Here is a 12,134-nt window from a genome sequence, read left to right as displayed (position 1 = left end):
ATGAGGAGATGGAAGTGATCCAATGAGATTGTGGAGTATAGAGGAAGAGAAAAACTAAAAATGAGATTTTGACCTATGTGGCTAAGTGGATTTCATGTTAGAAAGAGACTTCATTAAAGTTTTTCTTTTATATCTCATTTTGGATTTGGGTTGGTCCAATATATCTAAAGAATTAAAAAAATATTGGATTTGGGTTGGTCCAATATATCATGACAACCCATCATCGGGTCATGTTGGTCATGTTTTCTTTTTCTTAATTAAGTATTATCTAAATAAAGTAGTACTCAAGACATGAACATAAACTTGAGTAAATCTTTATTCTAATAAAAGTATAATTTTATTTTTATTTTGTTATATGTCACAATATTAAGCATCATAATTAATATATTGATTCTCGATTTTACCATCTTTCCACTTCCTATGAGTTATAATAGAAAAAATAAATATAAAATTTGTAAAATTTTATTATTCAGAGAAAACTTCAAAATTTGTCTTTGTGGTCTGTTGTTTTTTTGGATGGGATCCTTTCCATATAGTTTTTTTGAGAAAGTCTGATTGTGTAGTTTTGGTCCCAAACTTTAACACCATTAGTTTTACTCCATTTAAATTTATATAAACTGGCTATTTTAATCCTTATTGTATCCTTAATTCTTTTAGACGGGTCTTTTTTATACGAAAATAACCAAAAAGGTAACCACTACTTATAGACAATACTCAAAGTGGGGGCAATAAATCATACAAAGTCAAAAGGCAAACGTGTCATTATCGTTAATCAGACATATTTCGCCTAAAACAGACTGTAACTTCTTTCAATTATCAATGATAATTTATACAACATGCATGAAAAGAAAACATATATATCTTCCCCTCATTTTGGGAATAATATGGAAAGGGTTTCTTCCATACCTTGTGTATTTTTAATGACTTTTTTATAAGATGCTTATTTCATTATTGAATTTATTCTAGTGCAGAAGGCGAGGACAAAAGGGTAATTTTTGTACTGTCTTGCGGTTGAATTCAATTTCATGCAGACTCAATGCTTTTAACGAACTTCTTCGCCTGTCAAAAAAAATCATATCATTTAAAACGTTCATAAAGTAATATGTTCATTTCAATAAAATCTCCAAAATACATATTAATTTTAAATATAGCCACGGGCAAAAGGGTCATTTCTAAATTTACCCCCACCTTTTGCCCCGTAAAAATTAGTACAACATTTCACTTGACACATAGTTTAAAAAGAATATTCAAATATCATCAAAAATAAAATGTGGATCTAAATTAATTTCGTTACTTTTTTGCAACAAAGATTTTTTTTTAAATGTAAAAAATTATGATTTTTAGAGGGAGTAAAATAGAAAATAAAATCAAGGATGGCAAATTGGTAAATATAGTACCTGCTCCAAGGTGAGAAACATGATGACATTCCAAGAACCTAATCTTCCAAAATTTGGGATAAAGCCTTTGTAAAAAGCCAATGGTCCCTATTAACACAAAAATTCAGAAAATTACTTTTTTCTTAAAACAAAAAAGACATGACAAAACAGGTTTGTATGCAAGAGAATTCACATCATGAACTTCTATTATTAGAAATTGTGATGTGTATGCGAGTAAAAACCCTTACATCATTCTTCAATGTCTTCACAAAGCAATCAATGGTGCCTTTGTAACTTGAATCTCCCATCATTCTTGATTTAACCTACAAAAAACAAGAAAATATTCTTCTCAATCAATTTATGAAGATTGAATCAGAAGTTTTAGAACATAATTAGATTAAAAAAAACGTACCACATCAACTGGGGATCCAACACAAACAGCAACAAATCCCGCACCTAAACCCGATAATAAATGGGTAAGAACATTATCAGTGAACCCCGGGATCTTGAGAATTGTCTGCAAGGGTAAAACGGTCATTTACTCTCGTCCAATCCAAAAAAGAAACAACCTTTATTTATACAACAAATGGAAAAAGAATAAAGAACCTGTTTCACTTGATCATAACTCGCTAATTCGGCTGCATTTATTATTGCATTACGGGCAACATTCGGCCCGAGTCCAGTCCATAGAGCTCGAACTCCTTCCTGAAATACAAATGAATTTTTTTTTTTTAAAAAGTAAATAATAGTGAATAATGAATAACAAATGATGAAGAACATGATGTATTACTTGTTTCACAATTGTTGAATAAGCATTTAATGCACCAGAGTAACGCCTAGGCACACCAGCAGCTAATTTTCCTTCAGCTTGAAGGCGAACTTTTACTAAATCAGTAGGATTTGCCACAGATATTGCAAGAGCACCTTCAAAAACAAAACAAAACCATAAGACAATATCACAAGATTAACAAGCTAAATTATAATAATAGAAAGAGATTAGAGATAATCCATGAAATGTGCTTACCAGTTGTGAGTCCTGCAAGTATTTTAGTGGTCAAAGGAACATCTCCAACAAAGTTCTCACCTACATATAAGTTTTTAATCTGTTTCATGAAAGAAACACTGTTCACGTTGATTCACTTGTGTAGAACAAATGGATAAGAGTTAACAAAATGTAAGGAGGAAAAGGGAGGAAATACGTACAGGTTCATACAGCCCAATTCTTAAACCTCCAAAGAGACATTGACGATGTAATCCAGGAACAATGCCTTTCCACAACGAAGCAAGACCTTCTTCTCTTGCGATAGTTCCTACAGTACCTAGCATTCCCTTGTATTTAGGTAAAGCGATTCCATCTCCTGCAACTGCTTTCTTTTGTAGCTGAAGCCTCACCTTTGCTGTGTCTAATGGAATTGTACAAATCTGCAGAAGGAAATTGATGGCAATGAATATGAATACTTTATCAGAGCGAAACTGGTGGAGTTTTGTGCCGGAGAGATTGAAAATCAGTGTACTGATGAGAAACAAAATTAATTGTGTAAGCTACAAAGTGGCGAAGCAAAAACCCTTGACGCAAATAAACTGCCCACTCAATTTCATAGCTTCTAGCTACTCTGATCAAAATCAATATACTGAGGAACAAAATTGAATCATTTTGGCACAAATACAAATTGAAGCATCAAAATCATCACCAGAAACAATAAAGAGAAAAATGAATAAGGGTAGTGAAAAGTCGGAGTACCTCCGCGAAACAAGCGGCGAAAGCGCTGCTGGCGAAAGTACCGGCGAAAGAAATGTCGGATTTGGAATCGCCGGCTACCATTGTTGAAGAGATGTATGTAATGCAGGAGCGGAGAAAGAGGAGTAGGGCTTAAAGTAGTTGAGTTTAATGCAAATCTTAATAGGAAAGAGAAAATGAAATAGAGTGATGCGGGCACGATAAACAGATCAAAAGAATCTTGGGAAGAGTGAGAGGGAAGTTGGCAATGGACACAGTCACAAAACTTAATCCTTTGTCTACACAGTCACAAAACTTCATCGTTACTTTTATTAGACCATCCGGTACGGGGCCAACGTGAAGCAACGGGGTGAGGTGAACACCGCCCCCCTATTCGTTGTTGTTCATCGAGAGTGGATCTCGTGGCCATGGTGACTTGATGTAACGAGTAAATTTAAAACGTTTAAATTGCAAGGGCTATAAAAAAAATTAACAATTAAAAAAAACATTTATATCCTATAAATACCTACAATTTTATAAAAAAATTCACACATTTTCTCTTCTCCTCTCTACATATTATCAATTATCTTCAAAAACAAATATGGATCCTTTCGATTCGTCCGATTATTCAGATGACGATATTTTCTTTAGGATGATGTATCATTATTACACTACCGACCTGCTACAACCAGACCCAGCCCAGCTACTAACAAGACGTGCGATGTTAAACAGAAATCGCGAGGAAGGACACGAACATCTATATCGCAATTACTTTGCGGATAATTGTGTATACGGGGCGAAGGACTTCAAAAGAAGATTTCGTTTGAGTAGGGATGTGTTCTTACGAATCGCCAACGCCTTGGAAAGCCGGTATCGCTTCTTTACTATACTTTTATACAAAATAAATAAAAATGTACTACATGTTTCTTTAATTTTACAACATATGCAATATATTTTTAAACTGTAGTTTATTTATGTTTATGTACGAATTTTTTCAATTAAGATATGATGCTAGAGGTAGGCGAGGGTTTACAACGTTGTAGAAATGTGTTGCGGCCATTCATTTGATGGCTATGGGGGAGTCACCCGACACCATGGACGACTATATGAGAATGTCCGAAAGAACCGCAAGAGAGAGTTTGTATACATTGTCAATGGGTGTTGTTGAAACTTTTAGAGACGTGTATTTGCGAAAACCTTCGTTGCATGATTTGCAAGAATTGTATGTGGCGCATAAAGAACGCCATGGGTTTCCCGGAATGATAGGAAGCATTGATTGCACACACTGGAAATGGAAAAATTGTCCGGTAGCATGGAAAGGGCAATACACAAGTGGTCATCACGGATCACCTTCGTTGGTGTTAAAGGTTGTGGCTTCTCAAGATTTATGGATTTGGCATGCATTTTTTGGGGTTGCAGGTTCCAACAACGACGTCAACGTTCTTGATCAGTCGCCAATATTCGACGATCTTTTGAATGTAAAAGTCTCAGATGCTCCTTTCACGGTAAATGGAAACGAGTACAAATATGAGTATTACCTTACAGATGGAATATATCATCAGTATTCCACATTCGTAAAGGCATTCCGCCACCCGGTAGAAGAACGAGACAATTTTTTTAAGAGAAGACAATAAGGAGCACGTAAGGATGTGGAACGTGCTTTTGGAGTGCTAAAGGCGAAGTGGCATATAGTCAAACATGCAGCACGACCATTGGATTTAGAAACTTTACGATATATCATGTATGCATGTATCATAATGCATAACATGGTAGTAGAAGATAAAGGGAGAAATATTGCACACTATATCCCAACAGAGCTTAGACACGTTCAGTTTCAACCAGGAACGACAGATTATTTGCATCGCGTTGTTGACATTCAGGACGCAAATAAACACAGACAACTTCGAGAGGATTTGGCGGATTATATCTTCTATGGTAACAATAACGATAACGAATAGCGTTGTTTTTTTTTTTTGAATTTCGATGTTATTTCTTTTTTTGTTTTTGGATATTATGTGTAATTTAGTCTTTATGTTAATTTTAATCTATAAAAAATTTTAATTGTTTTTTATAATTTTTAAACATTGTGTTTTATTTATTATTTATATTTAAAAAATATTTGTATCAATTTAAAAAAAATCGAAATAAATACAAAATAAATTATAAAATGGAAAAAAAGTAACAAAAAAACGAAATAGTAAAAAAAAATATATATTTATTTTCAAAAAGTTGGTGTTGCATCTTGTTGTCCATTTCTCCTCTTGATGTTATAACACCATTAGCTTAGGTGGCATGTGAGGTGGCACAACTTGGTGTTGCACCTTGTTGCCCACAGTCAATGCTCTTATAAAAAGTTAATTTATAAAATCAACTACTATTATTTACTGAATGGTATTTGTTCTAGCGTGAGGAGTGACATTTTCGAATAAGATGACATGTGTTCAACTCTCTTTTACAATGGTAGGTTAGTTTGTTGGTTAAAAAAAATTATTTATAATTAATGTTTTAGAAAAATAATATAATTTCAATCAATAAAAACAATTGAGTTATTTTTAGTCGACCCTTACATTTAGATGGTGATTAAATGATGATGATTATGATTGTTATTTGAACTTCAAAAGTGGTTTTGGATAAAATTGTTTATTGATTTTTAGTGGTAACAAAAAAGTTTTAAAACATATGTTTGAATTAACTTTTATAATGGAAAAGAAAAATTTTATACTTATAAAATATAATACTCCTTCCGTCTCAAAATTATTGTCCACAGACAAAAAACATATAGATTAAGAAAAGCAATCATTAGTTTTGTCTTTTTGAGTAAAATAACCCTCTTGCCCTTTTCTAAAAACAATGGGAAATGTGTATTTGTAATTATTGATGTTTACTTTATTAAATGTTAGGGGTAATATGGTAAAAATGTATATCTACTTTTGGTAGTGGACAATAATTTTGGGACAAACTAAAATAGTAAGGTGGACAATAAAATTAGGACGGAGGGAGTAAATTATATGAATGGTCATCCTGGTTTTAGGTAATTTACGTGTTTTGTCTCTAATTTATTTTTTTAACTTAGGTTGTCCCTATGGTATGTTTTTGTTGTGCATTTGATTCATATCTGACCTAAAAAGACTAATATGCCCTTATTTATATTCCTTAAATAGTGCCAACATACAATTACTTCAAGATTGTGTATGACCCCCTCATCTACTTGACTCCTCTTCCCTCCTTTTCCGACTAGATCGTCTCCATCCCCTCCCCTACCCCTTAGCCTTTTCATCAAGTTTCATAACCACAACAATCAATTTTATCAAAAAAAAACATAACATGTAAATTTTATAGTTTTAGGCCTAATATGTAAATTTTTTAATAGTTATGGACTAACTATAAAAAAATAAAAATAAACATGGGTGGGTGGGCCATAGCCCCTCCTGGCCTTATATAAGCCATGTCCCGCGTGGTGCATCCACAACTATAGGTTATGAATCGGTGACTAGAGAGGGAGTTGTGGAGAGGGTATGGTTTATTTGTTTATAATGTCGCTTCTTAGAAAATACCATCCCCAAAATCAAAACATTAGTCGATTCTTGGAAATACCATCTTCAAATCCCCTCTAAACTTACAATAATCTTTGTTCCATAAATTATGTTAGTGATACCACAATCAACCTAAATATTAACAAGCTTTTTACTACTGGTAAATGATAGAGATAGATAAACAAACTCAACTGCAACTCCATCGATCCAAGTCCATGGTATGAGGTAGGACCTTCGGTATGGTCGTGGTTTCTTCAAGTAAGATGATGTCGTTGGTTGAGAGGAGAAGGGCGATGGATGATGGTTGGATGGTTCGGTGGTTTAGGGTAAAAGAGGGAAGACGGTCGAAAGGATAAGTGAGCAACGTTTGTGGCATCCGATGGTGGGTTCCTGGGTTTAGTTACGATTGCCAAGATCTTGCTCGACAGCGTGAATGTTTTGATCAGAAAGAAGTGGTCAGCAACTTCATGCAGGTTTTGATCAAAAGAGGTGGTCAGCGACAGTCGGCGGCTGCGATTTCAATGTAGCAAAGGTGGTGGCACTGAAGAGAGAAGAGAAGGAGGAAGGACGGACTGGGAAGGAAGTTGGTCCGGTGGTTTAGGGATTTCTTTTCTTTCATCAAACAAATATTTTGAAAGAGTGGGGCCACGTCAATTAAACCTTTTTTTATAATTTTATTTAATAGGTTAATAAAAAACAAGTAAAATAATAGATAAGGCTATATTAGTTATTGTAAGTCGGTTAGGGACCAACGACGTAATAATATCAAACTACATAGACGATCCGAGTTTTTTTTTTTTTTTTTTAAAAGTTAGAGACTAAACATGCAAATTACCTCATACCACAAGGACCATTTGTGTAATTACTCTATAAAATAACTAGAAATAGCATGGAAAGAAATGAATAAAGAACGGAAGAATAAAAGAATTCATTAAGGGAAGTATAATTATTTTTAGTTTAAAAAGCCAAAATAACTTAAAAAATCAGGATTATTTTTGGAAACTTATTTTTTAAAAGTACCAAAAAAAACTATTTTAAAAGACATCTACTCTAATAAATGAAAATCTTTTTACCATATCTCACACTCATATTAGTTTAGCACATGTCGTTTTGTGGTTAATTTCTATTAAATTTTTTCCATATAACATTTTGTGTTTTTTTCCATTTTATTAAATTCACATAATATTAAATATAATAATAAATGTATATCAATTTTAATAACTCGCTTTCCTTGTAATATTAACGTTTCTAAATTAAAACTTCATTAGTTTCCTTTGTTTATATATCTAAATTATTTGTTTAAATATAAAAGATAAAAAAAACACTTTCATTTTAATAATTCAATATTTTTCTAATTTTTCTTATAAATTCAAACTTTTTCAAATGTTTAGAATTTTTTTATTTAATTTTTTTTAAAAGAACTCATGTAATAAATGAGTCTTACACCTAATTTATATAATACTCATAGATTTGTTTTTGATTAATTTTATTTTAAAAAATCAATAAATCAATAAATTATTTGAAAAACAATCTCAAACAACCTACTATTTGGGTCGAAGTTACTCAAACATTGAACTATCTACGTTACACACTTACACTCCCCCTTCCAATATATACCTTAAATTTGAGATTATAAAATTATTTCTCTAGAATAGCAAAAGACATAATGTATTATATGAGAAAAATAATTTACAACAGTTGAAAAACCTAGGCATATCTTAAAAAGATAAATAATATTTTAAAGTATTAAAAAAAACATATAGTATATTGTTATAGCATATGCATTGAAAAATAATATGATTATGTATTTTTCTTATTAAAATCATGGACCCATTATGGTTTACAAAGACCGTCACAACGATCAACTAAACTCACGTGAAGATATCAAGTGAAATTATTCCAACTAGTTACATAAATGGTCACGGTAGTTTGCAAAAAGCCATAGTTTTAGCTTAAATTTTTGATTTTCTTTAAAGATTCTCCATTTGGTCTTTTAAATATGATATTTTCTTAAAAGATTCTCCATCTATCAATGGCCATAAAACTAAAAATGAGATGTTAAATAGCATCACGTGCCTAATACCCGGGGGTATTGTGACTTTTTCTTATTGTCTTTCATTCTTGTTGCCACCAACTAGCAAGTCATAATGTAATTTACTAAGGTCATATGATGTCAGTTACATATCCCCAGCCACATGGTTACATAATTGAGTTCAATGAAGGTAATAAACAATTTCAAGAAGTAGAAAAAGTGCGGTCTAGATATGAGAAGATGGTGTTGACTGTATAGAAATACAAGGTGATTGGTCAGAAGATTATGTGAAATATGTGTATGATAAGTTCGTTCGTTGATCGTTTAGATTATGATGTTTGCCTTTTTATGTCTTTGATATACTATGTTTTTTAGAAGTCAACCCCGATTCTTTTTTCCACTAAGCCTAATCATGGAGGATTGTTTATGAATATCCCAAGAACATAGTACATTTATGGTTAAAAAAAAAAGTAAAAAACCCATGGTAGATTTGTTTAACATTAACATGTTCATTTTTATTAAACTAGATGTAGTAATGCATAATTTAGGGTATTTAAACGAAACCACCATATATTATCATTTCAAAAATCCGGATGTGGAGATGGATTATGGACGTGTATCACTTTGTAAAGATGGAGATGTGGATGTCCATTATTTTTTAAGTATGTGGGTCAACATAGGGTTTTTGAAGTTTTTGTAGAACACAGTAAAACAAATATTTGAATTACAATTTCCCCACTCCTAACTTTCCTTTCCATGAAATATTTGAACGCATCCCTCGTGAACTTACTCTAAGTATACATTTTGTTACAATTAAACATTTATATTCTAGAGATACTTTTTAGATACATAGAATGGTAACAATTTAAATATGTGTGGACCCTCTACCATTGTGCCTTATGTCCATGATTTGAACTCTAATCCCATGAAATATCAACGTAAGCACCTAAATACGATTGAAGAATATGATACCACGAATTGTAAGGAACCAAATGACTATTTTTGTATGACGCCTAAGTTTTATAAAGCTCATGGTTTCTTGAGATTTTTTTTTGTCGATCAAAATCACTCAAATAACTCCAAGTCTGCAACACATATCAAAGTGAGGGATTGTTACCTAATTGTGAATAAAAATGAAAACTTCTTTCAATTTTTTAACTTTTGTGATCGATAAATTGATATCTCAATATTTAATATAATTTGTTAAACAAGATGAATAAAAGAATTGATATGTTTGTGAGAATAGGAGTGTTGTAAAAAAATGGAATCTCAATCAAAAAGTTAATCAATAAAAATACCATAAAACAAATTTTTTTATATAATAAAATTGTCATATTAATGATTCTACTTTTAAAAAATTATAGAAAGATTTATTTATTTGATTGGATGTTTGTAATGATTTAATTTGATTGTATTTTAAATGTTTTTTTTTATTTGTCTTAGATCCAAAATATGTTTGGATTGACTATACCAATATATCGGTGACATGGATTTCTTAAAGGCATGTGAGCTACAACATTCATTTTACAATAATAGATCTAATATTACCATTACATATTTGTCTTTGGTTGTCTAATTTTAAGAGAAAATACGAAGAATAACATGTGGAAGAAGATGGGTGATGCTGTCTAACGTCTTATTTTCTGTGGTCACCAACGGAGGAACCATCTTCAAAACAAGTATATATTTAAGGAACGAATAGTTACATATCAATATTTTGGACTAAAATTGTAGTTTTATATAAACTATAAGGACCATTTCTGTAATGTACCAGATGACGTAACAATAAAACTTTTTTTATAATTTAATATATGTTTTTTTTTCTTCTTGAAATTGTGAATAAAATCAAATTCAACAAGATGAGGAAATAACAAAAGTATGCACCGTTTAATTTGATTAATGTTTTTTTCAAAAAAGTATCTAAAATAAATATCATTATTTGCTTCTCTTTAACCGCATTAAGTTGAACGTCATCTTCCATTTTGATGGAAGTCTAGTCATAAACTCGTAATGTCCCCGTATTGGATTACATGAAACAATCCAATTGCGTTTGAACGCTTTTTTTCCTTGTGTCTATTAGACTATTAGGTTATAACCCGTGGTTTCCACTAAAATTATTCTATAGACAAAAAAGAATACTAAATGTTAGGGTGTTCAAAATATCCAAAGACCAAAAATCGAACCGAAAAACCTAAAACCGTACCGATTTTCAGGTTAACCAAACCGATATTTTTTGAATTTTTCGGTTTGGTTAACCGAATCGGTAAAATCTTCGGTTTTTCGGTCCAGTTAAGGTTCATGTTTTTTGCTACGGACGGTTAACCGAAAAATCGAAAATTTTATTTTCTATTTTTTAAAATATTGTTTATATTTTGTCATTTAAGTTAACATCAAATTATTCTTAGAAATTTCCAATTATAATTAGTAATCGGTCATATTATTTATATTTTCCATTATAAACCAATAATGGTCATCATTAACATTTGTTATAAATATACATAGGTTGATATAGATTAAAATTATCATTTCATTTCATTACCATTTCATATAAATAACTAAATATTTGACTATCTTTTATCTATTACTTAAAAAAATATATTTTTGTATTAGTCGATATTATTTTCTATATTCCATGGATATTTGATAATTCATCCTAATTCCATTATTGATAACGGCAACAACATAATTAAACAAATTATACGGATTATTCATTGACATTCATTCTTTTTTAGGAAATTTGTTATGGGGTTTAGTAATCTTAACAATTTTTTATTAATTAGTAATGATTAATTGGTTAACCGGATAATCTAACCGAGAAAATAGGTTAACCGAATACTGGTAACCTGATTTTTCAGTTTAGGTTTAAGTTCAAGAAATGAACAAATCGATAGTATCGGTTAACATTCCAAAATATATTTTCGGTTCAGTTAACCATTCATGAACACCCTACTAAATGTCAACAAAAAAATATAGCTTATTTTGGATTGTAAGTAAATCTGAATTAACGTGATAAATAAAATAAACATAATATTTTAACATAGATTTCGAAACACTTCTTTTATTACAATATTATAAGTTTTATAGGTCAACTTACTATTTTTATCTAAAATCAATAACTTTTATAAAAGTAACGTTATTTTTATTACACGGTTGATAAATAAAAATAATGTTGATAATTACAAATTCTATAAAATTTGAAGTTAATATTGTGCCTTTTAGTTACAGGTTTTCATTATAATGTGTCAGTAGTATTTTGTAAAGTAGTATTTTGTAAAATCAAAAATCAAAATAATAGCATGTTAATAAATGTAAAATGATGCAGATATACCTCTGATCCTTTATGTTTCACTTTCTAATGTGTTTAAAATATTAGATATATTTTCCCGTTTAATTTGTTAACTACTTAGTCATTAGCTATCTTTAAAAGTTAGAATTCAGATAGATTTTCAGAAGATAATAAATATAACATGTGTAGA

The 12,134-nt window shown here is 30.8% G+C and overlaps 2 protein-coding genes across 2 annotated transcripts; one reads left to right on the top strand and one right to left on the bottom strand.

Moving 5' to 3' along the window:
* Window positions 1-736: 736 nt before the first annotated feature.
* On the bottom strand, window positions 737-3,380 carry LOC111882706 (mitochondrial uncoupling protein 1). The gene is made up of 9 exons (XM_023879071.3): window positions 3,118-3,380; window positions 2,580-2,798; window positions 2,401-2,479; window positions 2,167-2,300; window positions 1,983-2,081; window positions 1,789-1,893; window positions 1,625-1,699; window positions 1,398-1,484; window positions 737-1,059 (listed from the first exon to the last, which is right to left on the bottom strand). Exons 1-9 carry the CDS (start codon window positions 3,196-3,198, stop codon window positions 1,024-1,026), a joined length of 915 nt encoding a protein of 304 aa, XP_023734839.1. The 5' UTR covers window positions 3,199-3,380; the 3' UTR covers window positions 737-1,023.
* A 786-nt stretch (window positions 3,381-4,166) lies between these two features.
* On the top strand, window positions 4,167-4,727 carry LOC111882738 (uncharacterized). Its single transcript, XM_023879101.1, has one exon. The coding sequence runs from the start codon at window positions 4,167-4,169 to the stop codon at window positions 4,725-4,727; it is 561 nt and encodes a 186-aa protein (XP_023734869.1).
* Window positions 4,728-12,134: the final 7,407 nt, after the last annotated feature.

The sequence above is a fragment of the Lactuca sativa genome, chromosome 9 (assembly GCF_002870075.4).
Source record: "Lactuca sativa cultivar Salinas chromosome 9, Lsat_Salinas_v11, whole genome shotgun sequence".
Lineage (NCBI taxonomy): Eukaryota > Viridiplantae > Streptophyta > Magnoliopsida > Asterales > Asteraceae > Lactuca > Lactuca sativa.
The sequence above is the reverse complement of the archived record's forward strand: the minus strand, read 5'-3'. Positions and strand labels throughout refer to the sequence as shown.